Source organism: Tamandua tetradactyla, chromosome 12 (genome assembly GCF_023851605.1).
Source record: "Tamandua tetradactyla isolate mTamTet1 chromosome 12, mTamTet1.pri, whole genome shotgun sequence".
Taxonomy (NCBI): domain Eukaryota; kingdom Metazoa; phylum Chordata; class Mammalia; order Pilosa; family Myrmecophagidae; genus Tamandua; species Tamandua tetradactyla.
Genome location: NC_135338.1, coordinates 100,977,782 through 101,003,384, shown reverse-complemented (window position 1 = coordinate 101,003,384; position 25,603 = coordinate 100,977,782). Strand labels below are relative to the sequence as shown.

Below are 25,603 nucleotides of genomic sequence, written 5' to 3'. Positions count from 1 at the left end.
CACGCCAGCAGCCCGGCTCCGGAGGGCGCCCGGGGCTTCCACCCGCGGCGACGGTGCCCAGCCCGCCCTCGTCCTCTCGGACTTTCCCCAAGTCCCTCACGGGGCCGTCTCCGGACGGCTCTGGGTCGGGGCTTCTGGGGCCGGCAGGTGCGCGGAGGGCGGCGTCCTCGCCCGCGGAGAGGGGACGCACTCTCCACCGTGCCCCTGCGCGCCGCGGGCTTCCGACCCCCGCCCCAACCCCCGCACTCACCCGCCCGCCGCCGCGCCCACGCCCGGTTCCTCAGCTCGCAGGCACCACACGTCGCAGCACCCGCAGCACCGCGAGCCCCGACGCCGGCGCGCGACCTTTGACCCGGCGCCGCCGGAAGTCGGCCTGCGCCGCCGCCGGAAGTCGGGGCCCCGCGGTGGCCTTGGCGACGGCGTGCGCTGGAACGCGAGGAGCCGGGACGCTGAGGAGCTGCGGAGGAGGCGCTGCGAGCGGGGAGAATGAGGGCCGTTTGCCTGTGTCAGATGTGTACCTGCGGGTAAGGAGCGCTGAGGGGCGGCGGCGAGGCCACAGGAGCCGAGCCTGGGCCGGTGGACCGAGCAGGTCCGGAGGGACCTTGGGCGTGTCCGCCCGCGGCAGGAAAGGGGACGGTCTCAGCCACGACCCCACTCTCCTGGCCCTCGAGTGCTCGCTGCACACCTGCTGGCTGCCGGGGGTGAAACGGGTCTGCTCGTAGCCCCTGAGACTAGACTCCCCGTGCAGGCATGAAGACTGAAGTGCCCGGCAGGGGATAGGCAGGAAGCGGCGGCCCGATGTGAGGCAGCCAAGTGGTGGGATCTGACCGGCTGGGAGGGCGCAGGCCCCGCACGATGCAAAGGGTGAAGAAAAAACAACGGCTTGGGTTTGCAGCCCGCGCTGCACCTTCTTCCGTCTCCGGATTTCCATCCTGCATGCCCGACCACGTCCCGATTTCCCGTCCCAGCAGCGCTCCTTTGGGATCGGCCGCACTGGAGGGACTTGGAACCCAGAAGTGATCTGAGTCCCGCCTAACAACCTCCCTCCACTTACAAAGTCTTCACCTTCCTCAGCTTCACTGTTGACCCAAGGATTAGAGCACCTTTGCTAAGTAAACATCATTACTGTTGTCAAGCCTCGAGTTCTTGCACTCGCCTACGACTGCGTCCTCCAAGGAAGAAGACTTGCATGTTGATGGAAAGCAGTACTCCCCCCCAGTCTCATAATAAGCATTCTTTGTAATTAGATGTTGTTTAAGTGGTATGTTAATGTTTGACATACGTATTCACAAACTAGGGTGCACAATAAAAATTTTTAATTTTTTCCTAATCTTTAAGTTACTTTATATCCAGCCCAAGTTCCTTTCCTGTCCAGGTGTCAGGAAGTTCAGTCTTCATTATGTCAACACTCCCCTTTCTCCAAGCAGTAAAATGATCCACGGAGCTGAGGCACTGGTGATGGAAAAGGAGGTCCCTCTGAGTTTCCAGCAACAGTAATGCCTGACTGTACCCCGTGTTCAGGGTAATCCGTTGGTGGGTGGTCCCTCTGCTGCCTTCGGGTTTATGCCTGTATCCTTTATACACGCAGCTCTGGCCAAACTGGCAGCCACTGCAGTAGAGCCCAGCCTCCCTAGCTGCTCCACTCAGCCACTTTCTGAGATGGTAACACCTCTTGGGACACTGACACAGTGGGGAGAGGGTTTCCCCCTCTTCTCAGAGCCCCTTCCTCCTCATCTTTTACCTCCTTCCTCTCACTGGGTGAATCTTTCCCTCTTCCTTCATTTTCAGTAGAACACCATCTCTTTCCTCTTGTGATCCTAAATGACAACTATGCTTCATCCCCCCCTTAGGGATACCTTATATCATCTTCTTTTCTTTGTGAACTCTTTTTTAAAAATATAGGGAAATCTGTGGGCTACAGGCAGCTTCTAGTCTCTGTCTTGCCAAAAGCTCTGCAAGAAGGAAATGTAACGGTCCTGACTTACAGTTTGAAGTAAGAAGAAGAAAAATACAGGGAGAACAAAATGGTTAATAGTTCAATAAATTACCTCTCTCTAGGAGAATCAGGATTGCCAAGAGACCTCCTCAAGGAAGTTTTGACCTGCTTCTGCTACCTTTTTAGCTTACTGTTTGAATATTTTTCTCATACCATGTAAATAAATATTATCACGCGTCTTTCTTTCATTATATGGAACAAAGCAACCACCCATCTCTAACAAATTTTTCTCTGCAGTCTTATAAACAATTGTTTGTGCACATTAAACTGTGATGGCATTATTTTATATTGAAAAATAAAGTTGAGGGTGTTAGAAGAAAGAGGCTTAATTTTTGACAGTCAACTTTCTGTGCAAACCTGGTCAGAATGTTTGGGTAAAATTTGCAGGAGGGAAAAGAGAATGTGATGTTTGAAAATGTCTCAAGTTCATGATGGCAAATAAGAAGAACATTTTTCTTCATTCCTTTCCTATGATCTACTGAAATAGGAATCAGAATTCAGATAGAAATAAACCCATATTATTGAAGGGAATGGGAGAAGGACTCACATGAGATTTTAACAAATTTTTGGAAGATAGGAAGGTAACAGAAACACTTTGACAGATGAAACAGAAAAAGATACACTGAAAAATAGATGTTCTGAAGCAGACATGGCCGCTTATCTGCTAAATAGGGCATGAGAGAGACACTGATCTAAATTCACGGGTTCAACAGCGTGTGGAAGGGCGGATGTATGTATCTGCCCCCAGCAAACAAAGCACAGGACGCTGACAGCTATCCCTACTGGGGAGGGAAGGACTGTTGCTTTTTTAATAAAATTGAAAGCTAAGACTCCTAACTGGAAATCTACCATGGAAAAACAGGACTCAAAGGATTGTATACTAGAGAGGTTAGAAATCTTGAATACATGTGAAGTACAAATACTAAAAGGGGGATTAAAGGTACTAGAAACTTCAGAAAAATAAAAAGCTATAAAAAAAACTATGGTTCAAAAATGAAGCAAAATTTAAAAATAAATATATGAAAATAACTTAAAAAAATGAAGCAAACTAAAATTTAGAATGATTTTATGTATATCTTTTACCTGTATGCTCTTAGGATCATGATATTGAACCCATAGAAAAGAAAATATAATCCCTGAACATTAAATGGCCTAGTATTAAACCATGTATCACAGTCGTTGTAAAGTAAACATATCAAGCTATGTTTATAATTTTGAAACAAAAAAAGCCTAGATAAAAAACATGGTAACTTAGTTGTGTTGAAGGACAGACTCTGAACAACTTTTGTAAAAATGACAAATATAAAAGTATATCTGAGAAGAGGGGGAATGTGAAAGAGACGTAGAAAATTGAAGGAAAATATTTAGGAGCTAACACTTTTCTCCATCATCTTACAAAGTAGAAAAGTCAAAGAACAGTATTAAGGCACTGATATCCTCATCTTGCAAAGTCGGGTGTTCAGAAATGGTTTCTACAGTTGATGGAATAGGAGTTAAAAATGTATTATTTAAAGATATAAGTATAATCAAGATCTACATAATGAAAGATTCTTCATATTCTTGCTGGTTTGAAGCTGTTATGTGCCCTAGAAAAGCCATGTCCTTTAATCCTCGTTCAATATTGCTGGGTGGGACCTTTTTATTATTTCCATGGAGATGTGGCCCACCCAGTCGTGGGTAGTAACTTTTAATTAGATGGTTTCCATGGGACATGTCTCCACCCATTCAAGGTTGGGTTGCTTACTGGAGCCCATTGAGGGAGCCACTTTGGAAAGAGTTACAGAACCTTCAGAACCGACAAAGCCCACATAGCCAGAGATCTTTGGAGATACAGAAGGAAAACATCCCCCAGGGAAGCCTTATGAAATGAGAAGAGAATGCTAGCAGATGTCACCATGTGCCTTCCCAGCTGACAGGTGTTCTGGACCCATCAGACTTTCTTGAATCAAGGTATCTTTCCATGGATGCTTTGATTTGGACATTTTCGTGGCCTCAGAACTGTCAACTTGCTACTAAATAAATTCCTTTTTTAAAAGCTATTCCATTTCAGGCATATTGCACTCCTGCAGCTTTTACAAACTAAAACAGTATCTTCACTCAAATGTCACCTTGTCTAAAATGGCAACCTTCTTTCCACACCCCAACCCCACTCTATCTTTTCTTCCTGCTTCATTTTTTTTTTCCATTGCACTTAATCATTATCTTCTATACTGTGTATTTTTAAAACTTATTTGCTCATTATCTTCTTAACACCCTCTACCAATGAGCTCAACAAGGGAATTTTTGCTTTTTTTTTAACTATTGTGTTCCCAATATCTTTGTATAGTTGCAGCTCATTAAATGTTTGCTGAATGAATGAATGACTATAAAGTAGTGTGAAGTGAAGTGGAGTGGTATAGATTAGCTGTCTATTTTTTATATTAGGATTTGATAGTATCTTAAGTTGATAAATCAAAATGTTGAAAGTTTATAAACAAGTGTTAGAGATGTAGCCTCCAGAAAAACTAAAAAGCAGAAATAGAATGAGGTTGCTTCTGGGGATGTGTTGGGACAGGAAGCTTTTGCTTTCCTATATAAACTCTTCAGCCTGTTTGATTTTTAAAATATATATATGTATTACTTTGATGGAAAACAAAACTAACGCTAAAAACAATGGTAAATTCCAAAATCTTGACTTGATTCTTGGAACTCAGTGCAGCTATATCAGAACCTATAAGTATGACCTTGCACTCCTAACTTTGCCAAGAGCCTTGCCTCACGTGTGGCGCTAAATCACTTCAGTACTTTCTCCTATACTCCATTTTCAACTGCTGTTCCTAAATCTCTTAACTCCCCATACATTGAAGTTTCTGAGGGCACCCCTCCTCACTGTTCCACCACAGGATCCTTCCACCACGGGAAGGAATTGTATTCCACACTGATAACAAATGTTCATTGAAACTTGTTTTACATACACATATTCTTTTTTAAAAAAGAAATAGTATTATGCACACTATTCTACCACCTGCTTTACCACTATTTATACTCTCATCATCTTCCAGGGGCCGTGCACAGAGACCTACCTCATTCTTTTTAACAACTTCATGCTATTGGCTTACATGATGTATTGATCAGTATTCTAAGTATGGACAACATAATCTACACTAACTCATTTAGGCATAAAGGGATTTATTAGGGAGTATTTATATAGCTCACAGAATTGTTGGAAGAATGAAGAAACAATAGAAAAATTCCCCCAAATATCACTGTTGAACTGGGCTGCCAAGGGTGCTGCTGCCTCTTCCACAATCAGGAAGCCACCGACAGAGCTGTAGGCTCCAGAACCACTCGTCTCTACGTAGATTCGGAGCTGCCACGTCAGGGGGCCACCTTGCAATTCAGGGCACTGCCTGACAGCTGTCCCACTCCATGCAGGCAAAATGTAGGTGTGGAACTGTTTCAAAGTTACACAGATGCACTGTAAGGACCTCTAACAGGTGAATCCTAAATTGCATGAGGAACCTTCATACAAAAGGTCTGGGAAATACACTTAGTAGATTTTAGCTTCTAGTAGTAAAAGATGCAATAAATTGTTGTTAGAATAAAGCCAGGATTCCACCATGTGAGGATATACCATCACTTAATGATTTTTTAAAGAACATTGCAGAGTAAACAGGATTTTTTTTTAGTAAAGCTGCTTTAAAATTGCAAAAGAGAAAAATGTAGAGCTTCTGAGTTTAATCAGAAGTCTCTGATTAAAATGTAATTATCAGATAAAATGTTTGTGGGAGATGAAAATAATCTTTCAGTTTATTTGTTTGCACAGGCGACATCGTTGTCCACATGGAACCACAAAGATTTTTGAAAATTCTGGCATGCCTTTTCCCACAACTGAATATTTGGAAAAATATCCTACATATGGCAGTGTTCATCCACCTCAGAGTCTTAAACCCAAGCAAGAATTTCAAGCTTGCCGTGGTAAAATGGAAGGAATAACAACATTTAAGTAAATATTCAGCATCTATTTGTTATACATATTCTTCTCTCAATCTTCTGGTCTTAGTAGGGTTTTCTAACCATTTCAGTTGAGCTAGTTAGTTTATTTAAGATGAACCAAACCAAGAAGCAAGAAAGTGGTAGAGCCACAACTTGTTAAAAAAAAAACACTAAAAAGATGATAATTAAATTAGACCAACAAAAACATAAAGAAAAAGAAATTAAAAGTTCTATTGATTTTTTTTTTTACCTTCTAAGATTCCTCAGATTTATCTGCTTTCTACTGTTACCCAAAACTAGACATGTCTGGTAGCTTCTTGTCATATCCATATCTACTTTAGTTTTTTGTGTCTCTGACTGTTTGCCTGCCAAAAATGATCTTTTAAAAATGCAGATCTAATCTTATCACCTCTACCACAGACCAAAATCCTTACTATAAAATCTCTGTGGTTTGGCCCCTGCTTGCTTCTCTAGTTTGATTTCACTGCAATGCCCTTTGCACTCTCTTATGCTACCATATAAAGGGACATTTTTTCTTTTCCTTAAAAGAGCCAGGTTTCTCTTGTCACAGAGCCTTTCAAGATGCTATTTTTCCCTACCTGGAATTTTCCCTTCCTTTTCCCCTTAGTTAATACCCATTCAACTTGAAGATCTCAGCTCACTTATCACTTCCTCCAAAGAGCCTTCTCTTTTCAGGCTGGGTGAAATTCCCCTACGTAAGGTTTCAAAACACCCTCTTATATTTATCATTAGATTCACTTCTACACTCCGTAAAAGCAGGAGCTATGTCCATTCTTAAACTCAGCATTTAATTCCAGAAAGCTAGTGCAATACCTACACATAGTAGGGATTAAAATTCCTTCAGTGGGTTATGCACAAAAAAAGCTCTCCAAAGCCTAAAGTTTTCTTTTGGGTTTTTCTTTTTACTCATTTTGTATCTTTGTTAACATGACAGGCTGATTATTTTATATGTTTTTCTTTTATTGAGATGATTACATTATGTTCAAGGCACAATCTTAAGCAGTAAGTATTTTTACATTAAGTTGAGGTTCCTGCTTTGAAGGAACTCAGATCAGGTGTCTATAATGTTAAGTTTTAAGACTGTTCTGTAGCTTTTAGTTTTAGTGTTAAGCTATTTCCATTTTGTTTCAGGTAGAGCTCATTCTACTTACGTAGCAAAGGACAGATTTTCAAACCTTTAACCGAGCACTTCATCAATTACTTGATTTCAGGCAACCCTTTTAGTAAAAACGCTTTAGTGGCCACAGTTAATGATAGAGGTGTGCGGACCCTCCACAACTGGAAGATTTTCTACAGTCAGACTTTGATGTGCTTTAGAATCATCTAAAACGATTGTTAAAATTGCGGATTCCAGCGGGCCACGGTGGCTCAGCAGGCAAGAACGCTTGCCTGCCATGCCAGAGGACCCGGGTTCAATCCCCGGTGCCTGCCCATGTTAAAAAAAAATTGTGGATTCCAGTGCTGACTCCACGTAGACTAGTCATGGCGTGAGCCTAGGAATCTGCTCAGCCAGCACCGCTGCGACCCTGCCGCCTGAGCCTCGTGGCCATGCAGCACTCGTGACACAGGGCAGGAAACAGGCTCAGCCCTACTGCTGCTTACAGTTTTGTGGGAAATTAGTCCAGAAACAGAATGTCAGATTATAGTAAATGAGGTGAAGAAATTAAACTATGAGTAGAGCAAATGGGAATGGTTGTTCCTTTTTAGTCACTTCTTTTCTTTCTTCATGCCTTAATGGTTCAGACTGGAGATCTGAAATAAATGTCACAATATTCATATTTATTGAATAAAGTTTTTGTTTGTAAACTGATTCCAAATGTAGGAATCGGGAAACTTTAACTTGCCACATCTTTCTATAAAAAATGCAATTGTTTTACGACTCTCAGTTTTTTCAGCTGTTTAAGTAGCCCTTAAAGAAATGTTCCAAATCCCAAAAGGCTCCAGTGTGCCAATTAAACTAAAAATTCCATTTGTTAAATCTCCATCTCTCCACTTATTTAGAAACTGGATCTTTACTTTGCATTCCTACTGGGAAACTAGTGGTATTTCTAAGAGCGACATCCTAGAGGTTTAGAATTCTCGCTTGACTCCTTCATGTTGACTGTGTTGGCTAGGCAGCAGAAAGTTGATTGACCTGTACAAACAAAGGAATACGATGCGTTTACAGAATGGGATGTTATTCTAGACTTTTCTAGAATACAGGAAGTCTGTGTAAAGAGCAGTGTCTGGACTTGTACAAGACTTCTGATGCGTTACAGCATTACAGGAATGCAGCACGGTACTGTGAGATGACCGCCAGAGCTGGCAGGAAGTCTGCCCTGAAAGAGTAGGATTATGGACATAGCAGATATTCGGGGATATCTCAAATGAAGAAGATAGCATTCACCCTTTGTTACTTCTCTGTAGAAAGATGCTTTAGGTTTACTTTCTAGCCCTCAACTAGTCTAGGCAAAGCAATAGAGTCTTTTGAGCTTTCTCTGTCTTTCTCTTCCTAATTTTTCCACTCCCTGATTGCATTTTAGCCTGTTCCTATCTAGCTGGTATTTGGGAAGTGAAAAGAACCACTCAGATGCCTTTAGAAGCAGAGGTATGTGATTTCCACTACTATTCACCCATTTAGTAAATATTTATTAGTCAGCTATTAAGGGCCAGCACTATGCTAGGCACCTGCGATACAGTGGTAAGCAGTCATCACCTCTGTGTTCACAGACTTTATGTCTAGTAGAGGTGACAATTAAAACCACTACTCAAAATAAGTATAACATTGCCACACTGATAAAAATATCTGAAGAATAGACACAGGTACCTTGAGAGCAGAATAAGAGTTTTGACTTTATCAGGGAAATATGAAAACTGAGCTAAGACCTGAAGGATGTGAAACAATTAGCTGGATTAAGAGGAGAAGGAAGTGCATTCCAGGCAGAGAGTGCAGCATGAATCAGGAAGGACTGTGAAAAGTAAGTAATTCTCAAGGAAGGCTAACCAAAATGCTGGAGCAGAAAAAGCAGGAAGTTCTGGTGCAGGAAACCAGGTAAGGCCTTATGGATTGTGTTCAGCTTTTTCTTTATCCTTATCCAGTAAGAAGCCATTGAAAATTTCTTTTCTCTTTGGGGGTGTAGGGGAACCAGAGAGGTTGGGGCAATAATTACCTGATCAGGTTTTACTTGTGAAAAGATGACCTTGGGTGCAACTTGAAGAGGGGCGGAGAGAGGACCAGAGTGGATGGAGGTAAATGAGTTGCAGAAGCTATTGAAGTGGAGTTTGAGTGAATCATTGTGAAAGTTTGGAATCCTGTGGTGGTGACAGAGGCAGAGAAGAGTGCTTAGATTTGACATTTAGGAGACAGAGCTGACGGGAGTTGATGGACTGGCCCGTGGGAGGGACTTGGGGGGTGGGAAATAGTTTGAGTTGGGGCATGTAGGGTTTTGAGCTGTCCCTGAATATTCGAAAGGCCGTTGTAGAAGAAATGTGGGCTGAGATGTGAATTTGAGAATCATTTCTATAGAGATAGTAAGTGGAGCTGTGAAAGTAGAAGAGTTGTCCTCAGGAATAAACCCTGGATGAGAAGAAGGGCGTATATAGGTCCACGTCTTTAGGAACACTAACTTTTTTTAGATTTTAATGCAATTTTATTGATATATATTCACATGTCACGTAATCATCCAAAACACACTAACATTTTAATGGCTGAGTAATAGAGGAAGAAATTGCATAAGAGACTGAGGAAAAATAATCAACAAAACAAAGAATTTCCTGGAAATAGAGGAGTAAATAATAGTTACTCTTTGAGAGGTCAGGTAAGATGAAGGGTAAAATGATGATTTAATAACATGGAAGTCGTTGCTGCTCTTAGAGCTGCATCAGGGAAGTGACAGCACTGAGATCAGATAGAAGTGTGTTGAAGAAGGAATAGGAGGTGAGGAAATAGAGTAAAAAAGTATAGGAAGTTGGTTATAAATAGAAGGAGGGATTCAGTGAGTGTGTGAGAGAGATAAATGGTGTGTGTCCGCTTGACCCTTAACCCTGCGAGGCAGGTCATATGGTCTCATTTTATATGTGAGGAAGTGAGCATAGACAGGTTAACTAATTCCCAAGGTCATGCAACCAGTGAATGATGGCCAGAATTTGGACCCAGGCAGTCTGGCCAGTTTGAGTGTGCTCTTCTCCCCTGCGGCAGACTGCCTCGTGTCCACACAGGACACTGCTCCGTGCGTCCAGGACGGCTGGATGCCCACGGGACTCCATCCTGGCCCAGGGCCCCTGGGGACCAAAGATGAGCAAGATTTCGTTCCATGCTATGGGTGTGGCTTACGTCTAAGAGCCAGTTCTTGGTTATTTACGATGAGCAGGAAGATAGCAGGACATCAATAAGAAGAAAGCGTGCCTGAACAGTAGAGTCTTTGAGTAGGATGAATAAGGACTTTGACTAAGCAGACCCAGGGGATATACTAATAGAAAGTTTCATGATCTCCAAGGCTTTCACTTGAGATTTTTTTCCAGATTATTAACAAGTTCAATTCCTAGAGAAAATTAGAGAAACTAGAGGATTATGTTTACTTACTATCCACATAATTGAGCATCCATTGTAATGAGGCCTGGAAAACTAGGATTTTTACATGCTCTTCTTAAGATAGGTAATCAGTGCATAGGACCTTATAAAGGAATTCGGTTACTTCTGTTAAGCAGTTTATCATCTTTCACCGTTTGAATAACTTCTCAGACTTTTCAAGTGAAAAAGAAATCTCAAAATTTTCAATATTGCATTGGGATAATTAGAAATAAAAGAACCTGTGTGGCTATGTTTCACATTTATATATTTCAGGTCAGATTACCGTCCTTATGAAATAGTCAACCAGCCTCGCCGTGTACTGGAAGAGTATAAACCAAGTCATGGGGAGATGGATCTTGGGACTACCTACAGACAGGATTTTAATTCTTACAAAGTGCAGCCTGTGGTAGTAGTCCGGCCTTTGGAGAGACAATTAGTTAAAAAAGGAAAATTGGACACTGTCCCGACCTATACAGGTAACTTTCCCTTTCAAAAATGAAGGAGCTAAAAATTAAAATACTTCCAGCTTTGATTCTAATATCAAATCTTAATTTTGGTGTGTTGCCAAACTCAGCCCCCATGGCTTGAGAAAAAAGTTTTTTCTCTTTGGTCAAAATAATATTGTGTAGGGAAGAAAAGACCATTTGCCTGATTGAGATTTCAGAGCTCTGGATTTCTGTCCAAGTCCAACCACTTAATTAGCTTTCTGTATCTCAAATCATGTAAAAACATATGCCACTGAATAAGCATTGTCACGCTTGTCACACACTATGTTTAGTCGGCCCTCTTCTTCCACCCTGGAATGAACTGAAACCCCGAGACTACTGAGGTCTTTGAGAAGGTCAAATAAATAGCACCCCTCTTTTCCATTCAGATTCTGAACCAACTGATAAAAGAGTTATGTAGAGAACCAAAAGGCCACCTTCCTACCAGTAAACGCAGGCTGGCGGGAACACTTGCAGCTGCAGGTGCAGAGCTGTCCTGGTTCTGAACCTCAGAGAAAATAGCGGATCTGCTGGGTGGCGGGGAGCTCTGGGCCTGGCGGGGCCCGGCTCTCCCCAGGCTGGCAGGGGCCAGGCAAGGTACAACCAAATTTTCTTTCCAAAGCCATCCAACTTTTAAAATACTCTTACTTTGTGGGGGAGGGGAATGTCTTTATAAAAATAGGCTATTTGGTGAGTAGATATTATGTCTATATTACTTTTTATTTATAACGAAATTGCATATATATGCTTAATTTTTTTCCCATTAGTTATGTGGTATAGCTGAGTAGGATGTCCTAGCATAAAATCCTTTTAAAAGAGTGATACCATCCACAATAAAAGTAATGATTTATACTTCAGTTAGATAATAGCTGAATGCATACTTTTTCTTTAAATTTCACCCTTCCCAGTTCAATGGATAAGCAAATTCCATGTTAGCAATATACTACCATCTGTATACCTGCCCAGTAGGGAGGTAAGCAACTATGTTCCTTCTGTTTTTAAAGCTGTGAGCACATAAAATACTATATAAGGAACAAATTGTGAAAACCATATGTACAGTGAACAAATATATTGCTATAGTTAAATATAGCATATAGTAGTTTACCATGATCCATATTTAGTGATGTACATAAAAGATAATGTACTGCATAATTATTTGATACAAAAGATAATTGATGAAAATGACTATACTTTGTCTTTTATACAAGCAGCATAAGTTTTTCTTTTCTTTTTTCTCCAAGATCTATAAAAAAAAGTGTTCAATAATTTTGATGTCCTCTGATGCTGGGAACAGTTGCACACAACCCCCCCACACACACAAACACCAACATTAATTCTGGCTTCCCATGACCAGGGTTCCTGTAGATCTTCCCACTGCCACTCTCCCAGTCAAAGGCTGGCACTCCTGGGCACCCTCTCACCCTCTCATTCTTGTTCTTTCCTAGTCAGGAGAGGAGATCCTGCATGTCCGTGTTTTAGAGCACGAGACAACAGAAATACTAAGGGCCAAGGCTGCACGCCGCCCTTCCTTGTAATTTACTGCAGGTTTTGTAGATGCCTACTTAAGGACAGGGCCGTAGCTGAAGAGAAATCACAGTGGAACAGTTATATATCTCAACAGAGATAGTGACCTCTAAAACACTATCTCCTGAGATTTAGAGGTCAGAGGGAGGGGAGGAGTGGGATGTGATTTTTTAAAAACCTGCAAGGTGGTAAGAAGAGCAACCACCTCTTTTTGTAATTTTGGAGATTTGGATGTATTATGAAACTAGTGACTCTAGCCTGAAGTGCATCTGCCCCCAACTGCCTCAGCTTAAAAATTCATTCATGTTAACATATAAATGATGCAAACAAACATATAAATTGATAAATTAAAAAATAAACTTCAGAAACTAGGCATTGTAGAGAATTCAGGGATCTGAATTGCAACATGGTTAGATTTGAGTTGAGAAGAGCAGTATTATCATGTAAAAATTAAATAGCCATACTAGAAATAAATAATGAGATCTATGAGAGGACATAATTTAATTCTAATTAGTGGAACAATTAGTGCTACAGAAATTTAGACTGGGCAAGAGATCACGTCAGGCTAGTCTGGGAAAGTAAATATTGATACAAAGAATGAGGAAGCCTATTCAAAATGCTGAGATGAAATGAGCAAAAGCATAAAGCCAGAAAAATAAGAAGGTTTTTCAGTGGACATGGGGAGGACAAGAGGATTTCAGAACTGAAAGACTGTGTTATAATTCTATAAATGTAGATTGAAGCCAAATTTTGAAGAGCCTTGATGGCCAGACTGAGGAGCTTGATATTTTTCTTGTGGTCATTAGACATTTTTGAGACTTCCACTGTGAGGTAGGATATAGTAGATAACAGAGAGACATTGTTTCTACTAATAAAACTAAAAGAAAAAAAAGTATACATGTTTAAATTGCAAAAATTTTATTTTTGGTAACATCAGAAAGCTGTGGAAGCAAAGAATTTAAACTCTAGAGTGGGAGGAGCCTCCCTACGTGAGCCAACTTTTACTTCTCCAGGAGCATCTGAGTTCTGGGCTTGGCATACATAGTGGGACTCAGCTAAGAGAAAAAGAACCAAGGGAGCACTTGATTTGTGGGCTGGTACGACGGTGGGAATCCATAGAACCAGCGGACAGAAAATATGTAAGGATATAAAGGCTGAACATCACTATCAAAACCTTGACATAACTGACCTAGCCTAGAGAATGCTCCAGTAAATGACAGCAGAAGACACATTATCTTCTAGTTCACATGGAACATTCAACAAGGGACACCCTATTCTAAGCCATAAAATAAACCTCAACAAATAAAAAGAATCGAAGTCATACAGAGTATACTCTCTGACGTAATGGAATTAAACTAGACACCAGTAACAGAAAGAAATCTTGAAAATCCCCAAATATTTGGAAATTAAACAACAGATTTCTAAATAACTGATGGTTCAGAGCAAAAGAAAGAGAGGAATGTTTTGGGGTCATCAGCTTCCTGATACTGAAAACTGTGGAAACGGTTTGATGATTGGAAGATGGAGAAAGGGGAGGCCCAGGGTAGAGCCCCTGACTTGGTGGAAATGGTTTCTGCTTCCTTGGTGCCTCAGGCACCGCAGGGAGCAGAGTCCAAAGTACCAAGGGAAAGTATGGGAATGAAGGTACTTTGTCCTCATGCGGAACTAGAGCAGCTCGTTACACAGGAACGGGTGGGAGGGCACTGTACAGACAGGTGTGCATTGCAAACGAGCACAGCGCGCTCGCTGACCAGGTGCTCGTGACGGGGAATCAGAAGTGACAGCGGAGGACAGACCTCCTATCTAAGAAAGATGTGGCCTTTCCTAGCGGCCAGATTGCCAGATGTTTTCTGGTTAGAGATGAAGGCATTATTGTTTTTTTCCCCGCCAGTATCATAACACACTAAAAATAGATGATTTTAATGAAGATTATGATGTTTTAAAGGTATTGTTGGAACATTATGAATAAATATTCCAGACATTACAAGTATAGGTATAATTGGGGAAAGGGGGTTAATTTTTTGCAGTTATCTGTGAGTGATATTTGTGCTAATATATGCCATCTTTGTCTTCAAATTCTAGCTTCTTTTTTGGAAACCAAAACTAGTTTGTGAGGGAGACATATTCTCTTCTGTTTACTTCTTATGAAATGATCGCCTTTTCCTCTCAGTCAGTTTGGCAGCAAGGGCTCCTCGTAGGAGCGTGTGGAAGTGCAGGCAATAGTGCCTGGGATCTGCTTTTAGTTACTGCAAAATAATGTTATAATTTGATACTTTAGATTACAAAGAACAGGAATTCCTTCATGGTATCTCCAGAAAAAGGTCTGTGGTAAAGCTTCCTGGGCACTGGAAATGGAAAGTTCTCAGGGACAGAGAGATTCCGTCTCCACCTGCACTGCGTGACCCCTCTCACGGGGCTCTCCCCGCAGCTGTCCCTCTCACGGGGCTCCCCTCGCAGCTGCCCCTCTCACGGGGCTCCCCTCGCAGCTGCCCCTCTCACGGGGCTCCCCCTCACAGCTGCTCTCATTCGCACCCTACTAACTGGCCTTCTCTATCGTGCTGTGCTTTCTGTGCCCTCACAGATCTGCTTTGAATATAACTTTCGGCTTGCCACAGCTCTACATTATGGCATCCTTTTAGAACCATATCCCATTTATATTTGGCTCTTTATTTTCCAATTCAGGCTCACAGGTTAGCCCATCTTTCCTCACTGTGTGTTTTCTAAAGCTGGTCTGCTCTTGGGTCAGTTGCTCACTCTCATCCAAATACCCATAATTCTGGGTGGAATAACCATTTGGCCCAACAGAAATGTCTGTAGGTAAGGCGTTTTATATTGGAAGGAGGATCCACCCATAAGCATTTGAGTTTTAGCCTTCCCAGTAAGCATTGCATCCAGGCCCTAATACTTTATCTTGTGAAACAAACTGCTGCATTCTAGAAATTAGTTTTTGTGTGTTTAGAAATGCATATTTTTGGATGAAGTCAATTCTATAGTATTTTCTAGCTTACTGTCTTTCTCATCTAGAAATTAAAAACCTATGTAACCCTCAGTTGATAAATAAGCACTTACCATAGTCTAGGTAAGCTATAGAAAGCAGGCTTAGAATCTTTAGAGTTCTAGAGCTCAGATTTTAGCTCTTACGTTCACACCTAAACTCAACCTGTTAGGAAAGCCCTGAGTTCAGGCCCCCTCTACTGCTGGAGAGCCTGATTCTTCTGTTAGGGACAGTACAGAATCCTGTATCTTTTGCTCAAGAAGTCCTCTTGGCTTCCAGAATATAATGGAGTATAAGTTTTCTCTCCTTTGAGGAGTCCCTCCAGAGAAAGGAGTAATTCCAATGTCATTTTGCCCACATATCAGCACCTTGGTTTGAGGCCAGGTGCCTAGGTTTTAGCCATTTGAGAGTTACAGTGAAAATCCCAACCCGTTCCTGGGACCACAACCATAATCTCCTGAGCTCTGATCTGAGCAAATCATAGTCCTTAAAACTATCAGCAGTCAGGCGCACATGTTCTTCTACCATGCCATGTGATCAGTGAAGTTGGAAGTAGATAATTATATGTATTAAAGCTGGGAGATAAGACTAGGCAGATGGAAATGAAGAAATAAAAACAAGTCAGAGAGGAATCAGAGAAACTTTACACTTGATGCTAGTGCTCAGATTTCTAAAGAAAATGGAAAGGTGTTTGACAATGAGAGAAGTCATGATTTTTAGAAGTTTTATTCTTCAACATTTAAAAACTTTTCTTTTTCCATTTTTCTAGATGATTATAGAGCATGGGACATTCCAAAAAACAAACTTTATAAACCAGAACAATTGTACCATCCCCCTGCTGTAAAATTTGGAAATTCAACTACATTTCAAGATGACTACATTCCTCAGGAGATAAAGCCTAGGCAAAGTTTTAAACCTTCCCTCGTGGTCAAACATTCTACAATCCCTTTTACTGGTAACACAAGTCATCGTCTTGATTATGTGCCTCATCAGCTAGAATTCAAATTTGCAAGGCCAAAAGAAGTTTACAAGCCACCAAACCAATCCTTTGAGAATCTCACAACTCACCAGTGTGACTTTCAGGGTCTAGTTGGTGAAACTGCAAAAATCTGCAGACCTGTATGCACCAGAGTGACCCCAAATGCTCCGTTTGAAGGAAGTACTGAATTCCGTGAAAGTTTCCAACCCTGGGAAATGTCACCCCCTGCAGTGAAGAAAGTTGCAGAGTATGTCCCGCCACCAGGCGCCATGCAGTCCATCAGCACCAGCCGCCTCGACTATGTGCCACTTCAGGTCAGCCGGGCTGTCCCCATCAGGCCAGCTGCTCACAGGAGGAGGAACAGCTCTCCTTTCCAAGGAAAGAGCACCACAAAGGAGGACTTCCCAGCATGGGAAACTTGTCGTCAAGGAATTATTAAAAGGCAGCAACAGATTCCCAATCCATCTGGAAAATTTGATGGCTTAAGCACTTTCAGATCTCACTATGTGCCCCATGAACTGATTCCAACGGGGAGCTGCAGACCATTCAGTGCTGCTCTGAAGAGTTCTGCTCCGTTTCGCGAGATGACCACATACTCTGCAGAATACACACCAAAGAGGCAAGAAATCTGCCCAGCCAGCTGTCCTTTCCCTCCAGGTTATGTATTTGAAAGTACAAATTCCCAAGGCCATAGATTCTTCCGCAAGATCATGCCTGCAGTGAAGGCCTACTAGTCATCAAGTCATGTGTAAAAGGAAGCTAACTAGCAAGATACAGGTTTTCCAAGAGCAAAACCAATTTTGAAGAAAGAACACTTATGCGAGATATGTAACAAACAAATCATACTTTAGATTTTTAGATAAGAAAATTGGAAAATTCATTATAGGAAATAAGAATCTTAAAATCTATTTTATCTAATATTTTTACCAAGATTATTCTTTAATACACATTTTTGAAAACTGAATAATGAACTTTCCCACTTGAACTATTTTAATCCCTAATGTTCTGTTTGTCCCCAATCTGTTATCATTTGCACTTCTGCTCCTCCTTATGGCAACTATATTGTCATTCACACATCCAACTTTCCTTTACTGAGTGCCGGGGGACTCTCTAGGACACCATTGAAATGATACCTGAACTTCCCTTCCAAGACAGTAGCCAGCATCCCCCTCCTCAAGGCAGGTCTCTACGCCGAGTCCACAGAGCCACGTTTGGTCCACAGTGTGGGGCACTGGCTGCTGCCCACCCCAGGGATGGGCTCTGCAGGGGCAATGCAAGGCTCTGTGCCCCAGGGACCGTAAGACTGAATTCAAGTTCCAACTGCATCAGTTTCTACTCATGCTGCCTTAGCACATGACTTGCTGAACCCCAGTTTTTTCATTTATAAAAGTGTATCTGCTCTGCCTAGCTCATGAAAATTTGCTTTCAGCATCAGATCATAATGTATGTGTTAATCTGTTAAGTGAAATTGCTAAACAAATGCAAGGAGTTTTTAATAAGCCATACAATTTCTTTATGTACCTTTGTCTCCTTTTCTAAATTAGGGTAATTACCTATTCAATACTCACAGTCCAGTCTGCAGCAAAGCATATAAAATACCCAGTTTCCTCAAGCTTATGAGTAGTATGCACGACTGAAGGAGAAATGACAAAGCCGACAGAAATATCGAGCAGAGCTGACACAGATGCCAACACATGGAAAACAGAGAGATAATGGATGTTTGGAGATGCCTGGAGCCTAGCAGATGTCGCCATGAGATATTAAGCAAGCCAGAACCTGGAGGGAGCCGAGGGAACCCAAGAGATGAAAGCCAGCCCTGGAGAAGCAAAGTGAGGGACCCCCACAGGAACAGAGGATGAAGGCAACAGAGCCCAGGAGCCAGGGACCAGCAGATGCAGCCACGTGACCACCAGGACTTTTCTTGGATTAAGATATCTTTCCCTGATACCCTTAGTTTGGCTGTAGACTTAGAATTCCTTGATTTAAGGCCACAGAAACACTGTTCAGAATCGGTGTAGCAAGAAGAACCATCACAACATGAAGAAATGGAGAAACAGAGGTGCATCAGCTGCTTGAGGATCCCATTGCCATGGGCTTGGTGGGGGCCATAAGGTGGGAAGAGTGTGAAGAGAAAAAGGAAAGGCCACAGAAGGGTCTTTGGTCTGGTCGCAGCCACCACGTGCATGTTCTCCAGTCAGGAAGGTGGTACAGGCCCCCTGTGCCAGGCACTGATCCCTGGGAGTCACAACCCACGCTGCCAAGGAGACTCCCAGCCCTGGACCTCACGCGCCATGCAGTGGGGAGGCAATGACTGCACTTGCGGAGTTGGGTTTGGAGAAAGGCCACACTGGAGGAACAGGAGGAAACCCACTTTTAACAGAGAAATGTTGTAATTGCCTTTTTTTGTTGCTGTTAAAAAAGCTTGAGGAAATAGTTCCATAAGTATTTTCTAAGAGTAATGGCATGGGATATGGTAGTTATAGTAGGAATTTACTTTAAAAAGGAGGGAGAATTCTTGGGTTTTTTGTTTTCATTTTATTTATTTATTATTTTTTTTTAACAAGGCACCAGGAATCGAACCAAGGTCTCCAGCATGGCAGGTGAGAACTCTGCCAGTGAGCCACCGTGGCCTGCCCAAGTTTTTAGTTTTGAAAGCTATGACTATCAAAATGTGTAATGAAAGTGGAAATATCTTATTTTTGCATAGCTGTTCATAGTTTTTACATAGTCTTTTGACATGCATTATCTCATACACAGTGACCCTGATTTGTGGTCCATACACCAGGGATAAGGTTTATATAATATTTCAAACTGAATCCTGGGACACTACAGACACTTGGGGGGCAGGGAGGGCAGGATAATATTTGGAGATACTATTTGGAGAGCACACTAGTACTGTTCTAGTTCTCAGCCGCTGGCCTGAGTGTCATCCAGCCATCCAGCTAATGTCTGTTGAAACCAGCAAATACTGAGGAGTCTATTACAAAACACACTGGGGCACAAGGAAGGGCAAAACATATTTGAAAGATGTTTTGAGAGAAGGCTCCAGCTGTTCATCCCACTGGGCATTCTGCCTCCTTTGGTCAGTCACTTTGTCATTGTGTTTGTTGGGTCTTTGCTGGGCATAGGGTATTTGTCTCTGTCAGCTTCAAGCCAAGCAGAAGTCATGGTTCAAAATTTGATAGAAAATTATATCTCTTGCACCCTTTTAAGGCATTTCTTTTGTGGGTAAAGCAGCTTACTTTTTTCAAGTCAAAGAATTCATCCGTGTTCTTCATTCAGGTTTAATTAAGACTGGCCCTACTAAAGGGCCACAGCGTGCTGCGTGAAAACCTGCTGAGGTACTTGTGGAGACCCAAGCACAGTGGTTGGTTGCATTAGCAAAAGTAAACTGAAGGGAATTGATTGTTAGGTTTAAGCAAGGAGTGAGAGTTCTTTAAAATAAAAGAGAATTTCAAGAATGAGGGTGTGATGTCTTATATGAATGCAGTAGATATGTTTAGTAAGGGTTAAATAGTGTCCATTTGCTGTAACAGCCTAGAGGCAAATGATAAACTGTGCTGGAGATATTTCTGTAGTTGATTTGTGGGTGTGAATTAAGAAATAAATGTTAGGCAAGAGGTTGAGTAAGTATAATAAACTCAAGAAACTTGAGAGAAAAAGAAAGAGCTAGTTAGAGGATTAAAGTTTCTTCTTGTTTTCTTATTTCTTTTTATGTAACACAGTAGAGACTAGACTATGGAGATGTTTAAGCAGATAAATGGTTGCACGACAGGAGAGATTGACAAGTTGGAGAATGGGGAAAAGAGAGATGGTCTAAAACATAGTCCAAAATACCAACATGGATGGCTAGATTGTTAAACTTACATGTCTGGGAGAGCTTGTAAGAAATCATTAGGAGGAAGATTGAAGCCATGTTTGGAAGCCCAGACATGGTCAAGTGAAAAAGGACTGATGGAGAGAAAAGACAGGAAATAGAAAAATCTAATGTTTATGGCTTAATACATTAAATCATTTTAGAGGGAAAATTAAGTTTTACCTGGGCATGTTAAACCAGTATTCCTTAGAAGATAAATGCAGGTGAAACAGGTACTTTCATAAGCGACAACCAAACCAATGAGCTTACCAAAAACATAGAACTTGATCTATGAAAAGAAGCACAGTGTCTGTTAGGACTGTTGTTTCTTCAAAGCAAATGGAAAAAATGAGAAACATAAGATCATAAGTGTTGTAAATCACTGTGTATGAGAATGCAAAGTTCAATTTGACTTTCTTTTGGGGGGGGAAAAATTAATCCATGCACTTGGTGAGTGCACACTGCATTTATAGATGAGAGACTTCTGTCACCCTTTGAGATGCTTGTGCCCACATAAAGAAGTTGCTCAAACTTTTTATAAATAATACAGTTTTCATTGTCTTTAGTAGAAGGTAAAGAGAAATATTGCATGGAGAAATAGTATGAATGTAAGGTGCAACCCTTAAAATAAGGACTTAATGGGATATAATCATCTCAGAAGTGGTCTGTCACCTTTTAGAGCCCTGCTGCAGCTGTTTTCTTATCAGTAAAAGTGGGGTTTAGAAAAAAAAAATCACCCAAGAAGTTGTTATAAGGAAGGGAGAACTTGGTTTGGGGTGAATAACGTGGTTTGCTTGATAGTATTTTGAGAAAGAATAAAGTATTTGCGAGAGTAATTTTAGGAGCAGCTGAGGACTCTGAAGAACTTCTCAGGAAAGCTTTGGCCTGTGCACCCAGTGCCGGGAGTCAGCTCCCCCAGGCCCCCCGGGGGGTAAGGGGAGCACCAGCAAGGAGGGCAGAGAACAAACTGCTCTCATAAGTGCCAAAGTCTCCTAATGGATTAAACTCTTATTGGATGTTTTTTCTTTGATAAATAGTTGACTGCATTATGGAAGAGTATGGTTTATTATAGTGTAAGGTGGATTTTAATCTTGTTTATGGCTTCAGAATTATTTCACAATGTATTCTTAATTAAGAATAAGTCCCCCAACATTTTTAAAGTATTTTAAATGATTAAACAGTCATTTGTTTTTGCTTATATTTGCATTTATTAGTAAAAATATATGTGGAGTTTTACATCTCTATGCACCATTAGAAAACATAAATAAAAGGCATGGATTTTCATTAAATAATTTCTATACCCAATTCTTTCTGGAAAGGAGAGCTTTTTTTAAATAAAGTCCTGTCTAGGTTAACCAGCTGTAAAGAATTAGATATTCTCAACTTTTTAACAGAAAACTGTTTTATATACATGAAGTTGAAGAATTAGGAAGTACTGCAGCACGTTCTCCTGGCCCACTTTCGGATGCTGGATTTTCCAATCCCGTGTAATCTGGTGGGGTTCCCTCCTCTCCTACGCAGACCGACTCTACACTCAGGTAAGTGGGAAGTGGAGCGCGCAGAGTCTCACCGAGGCCGCTGGACTGGGAGTCTGGAAAGGCTTCCCTGACCTGAGACTGGGAAGTGGGTGGGATCTGGACAGGCGAGAAAAGCAGGGAGGCGGGTGTGGCGCGGGCGCAGGTGCGGGGGAGGGGGCGCAGGTGCAGTGGAGGCAGGCGCAGGTGCGGGGCCCGGGCTCAGGTGCGGAGAGGCGGGCGGAGGTACGGGGGAGGCGGACGCGGGTGCGGGGGAGGCGGACGCGGGTGCGGGGGAAATGGGCGCGGGTGCCGGGGAGGCGGGCGTTGGGGAGGCGGGCGCGGGTGCGGGGGAGGCGGGCGCAGGTGCAGGGCAGGCGGGTGCGGGGAGGCGGACGCGGGTGCGGGGGAGGCGAGCGCGGGTGCGGGGAGGCGGGCGCGGGGAGGCGGGCTGGGTGCGGGGAGGCGGGCGCGGCGAGGGCGGAGGTACCGGGAGGCCCCTGTGTGTCTGGCAAAGCTGCCACCGGGTTGGCTCCTTGGCTCTTCCTGAAACGTTATCGCCGAGACGCGCGCACACATTCTAGGGCATAACAGCCCTGGAAACCAGTCATATTATTTAACAGCTTGTCAGAGTCAGAGACATTTCTACTAAGCCAAACTTGGATGACTCGGATGAAAAAAATGAAAATTCAGAGAGAAAAGGCAGTAAGAAATGTACACACACACACACACCATGCCCATCCCATCCCCACCTTCTTTCCCTGCACAGCATGTTATGGAAAGTTAAGACCACAGACTCAGACGTTGGAAAATAAAGACTTCATGACTTACAAAAAGCCGCCCGGCAGGAGAAAAGAGGGGAACTGGTCACCAGGCAGAGGCTGAGAGCCCCACACACATGAAACTCCAGGCTTGTGTTTATGCAAACCACAGTCTAAGAATCACAGTGAGAGGAACAGCCTCCTCCATGCAGAGAATTCACGAGGGGAAATCATACGTCGGTAAACTTCCAAAAAGCCGTCTGAAAGGAGTGCTGCTGACAGACATCTGAAAGGGGTCACAGGGTCTTTCATTTTGTTAAGGTTTTAACTTTTTTCCCTTTCTCTTCCCCAGAGCTCTTTTAGCATGGACGTGCAGTGTCCACGCCGCGTCACAGGCCCAGGCCTTCGCCATGGGTGCCTGCAGCACCCGCACCCCCAGCACAGCCCACAGCTACTGGTCAGCACGCCCCCCCACACCTCTGGGGCCCTGGGCATGGTCGGCACGTCCCCCACACCCGCTACTCTCTTCTCATGTGCAGCCCGAGGGACGAGGCTGCCGAGGAAATGGGGCCACGAGGTGGGCAGCCTGCGGGTGTGAAATGCGCATTTGCGGGCGGTGTCTGAAAGCAGCAGAAACTGGGCTGTAGCTTTTCATTTACTTTTACTTATGGCACAAAAAGAACTAGAATAAGCATGAATAAACTCTATTTTAACAAACGAGATGAAACCAGATTATGCTAGCCAACAAATCCACATTAAAATTCCGTAGGGCTGGCTGGACACCGTGCTCATCGCAGTTTTTCTTTCTTTCTTCCAAGCTAAGCTAAGTAAGGATTATAAAAGCAGACGAGTTACAGTGAAAGGAAGAAGGAAAAGCATATTCTATTTATGGGCAAATATCATAAATAGGCCTCAGCTTATTTGGGGATTCATGTACGGAAAAAAATTGTGAGAAGATTCTATTACATAAAAGCAATAACAGAGGGAAATGGTTTTAAATAAAAGAGATCAAAGATACATTACCCGATAGGAGAAGGAGTATGGTACAAACTTGGGCAGAAATAACAACTGGGTAGAATAAGAGTAAGTAAGAAAACACACTTATTTTAAAGAAATTAAAAAGAAAAGATGAAACCTTTTATATCTTGATATATAGAGAGCAGGGGTCCAATGTATAATACTTAGTGAGCCTAACGAAGAGAGGACATTAAAGACCTAAAAAACAGACCTAAAAAAATACTTCCAAGCTAGAAAGAAAGAGCTCGTAAAATAATAAGTAGAATTAATAAAATGCTCCAAATCTGTATTTCTTACCTAGAGAGGGTAAATTTACAAGTTGTGTGTTACTTTTAGCATTTATTATTTTACATTCGTATTTTTAACGTTATGCTTTCTTATTTTTCTTATTTATCTTATTCATAAATTTTAGTACTTTACCATTTATAAATACTTATATAAATACCTATTATTTATAAATTATTAATATATAGTAGGTAAAATTACAAAAGCAAACCATAGACAAATTTTGTCTTTTTCACTGTTATTGCAGTAAAAATATATATATAGCATAAAATTCATCATTTTAATCATTTTTAAGTGTTCAAGTCCGGGGCTCTGGCTGCATTTATGATGCTTTGCTGCCATCACCGCATGCGCCACCTGCATTTTCATCGCCCAAACCTAACCTGTCCCCACGAAGCCCCCATGCTGCACTCGCCTCCCAGCCCCTGCACATCTCCATCCACCTCTGTCTTCGTGAATTCGCCTCTTCTTAGCTCGCATGAGTGGAATCAGTCACACAGCATTTGTCCGTCTGTGTGGGGGTGTGATTAATTTCAAGGATTTGGGGAGCAAATCCTATAAGCCCCATAGTAGAAATTATCAGATTGTTTTGAGGGAAGAAAAATCAGACTTAGCTCAGCCTTCTCCATATCTATAAATTCCAAATGACAATAGCAGAAGTTCTATAGTGTTCCAGAGGGTAATGATCCAGTTAAGTTGACAACGTATGCAGGGGCTCAGAAAATTATAATCGACCTATAAAGATATTTTAAAATATATAACCCAACCATATCAGAAGCTAAGCAAGATAAAGATACAGTTTATACATCCCAAACTATTGGAAGAATAAAAAAAACCTGTTAGAATTTGAAACATCATCCCCAGTTGTCAGTAAATCCAGTTCACACAAACACAGGCCCACCATGCAAGTTTACAGAAGACATTCTTTCTGGTATCCATGGAAAAAGCATAAAAGTCAATTATATCTGACAGCAAAGAGAATTTTAATAAATTTGCTAAAAGAGGAATTTATATATATCATATTCTCACATAGAATTGTAATAAAATTAGAAATTGTTAAATTATATACCAAAGTCATCAACTCCTTGGAAATTTAAACAAAAATATAAACAAGTAAGCAGCAACAACAGGTGTCTCTTAAGTAACTCTTGCACCAAAGAAGAAGTGAAAACCTCAATTACAGGCAAATGATAAGGAGTCTTCTACATATTTAAACATGTAAGATAGAGTGATGGAAGACGTGGTTCTCGGCACCCAGGAAATAAACACCTTTGTCTGGTGTGCAGAGCTCTGGACTAAGACTCAGGAAACCTGTGCTGTCTCCACGTAGCCTGGCGCATAGAGCCTATACCAATAACTTCTCTGAGCCCTTTTTTCTTCAACTAAAAAATAGGTAGACTTCAAAGGATGTCTATACAGAATATATAAAGACCTTCCAGAGCTCAACATTCAGGAAAAAATAAAACAATCCAGTAAAAATATGAGCAAAAGACCTATACAGATGTTTCATCAAAAATGATATATAAACGGCAAATAAACACATGAAAAGATGCCCAACACCACTAATTGTTAGGCAAATGCAGTTTAAAAACACAGTAAGACACCACGCCACACCTGTTAGAATAGCTAAGGGGGACCACACACGC

At 42.0% G+C, this 25,603-nt stretch overlaps 1 protein-coding gene across 5 annotated transcripts; it reads left to right on the top strand.

Moving 5' to 3' along the window:
• Nucleotides 1–389: 389 nt before the first annotated feature.
• Nucleotides 390–21,746, top strand: SAXO2 (stabilizer of axonemal microtubules 2). Of its 5 annotated transcripts, XR_013160787.1 has the most exons (5): nt 390–524; nt 5,802–5,981; nt 10,815–11,017; nt 16,315–18,583; nt 19,089–21,746. XR_013160787.1 is itself a non-coding variant. In XM_077124348.1 (4 exons), exons 1-4 carry the CDS (start codon nt 487–489, stop codon nt 17,256–17,258), a joined length of 1,365 nt encoding a protein of 454 aa, XP_076980463.1. In that variant the 5' UTR covers nt 390–486; the 3' UTR covers nt 17,259–21,746. The 5 variants fall into 5 exon arrangements, 2 of the variants coding, with proteins under 2 accessions (XP_076980463.1, XP_076980464.1); XM_077124348.1 differs by having other exon boundaries at nt 16,315–21,746; XM_077124349.1 differs by lacking the exon at nt 390–524 and adding an exon at nt 8,515–8,579 and having other exon boundaries at nt 5,867–5,981; nt 16,315–21,746.
• The last annotated feature ends 3,857 nt before the right edge of the window (nt 21,747–25,603 follow it).

Excerpts from the sequence above, each read along its gene's own strand:
- SAXO2 (XM_077124348.1), top strand. The coding sequence starts at position 487 with ATGAGGGCCGTTTGCCTGTGTCAGATGTGTACCTGCGG. Across the intron at positions 525-5,801 it reads TGTCAGATGTGTACCTGCGG|GCGACATCGTTGTCCACATG; the intron begins GTAAGGAGCGCT and ends TTGTTTGCACAG. Across the intron at positions 11,018-16,314 it reads CACTGTCCCGACCTATACAG|ATGATTATAGAGCATGGGAC; the intron begins GTAACTTTCCCT and ends CCATTTTTCTAG.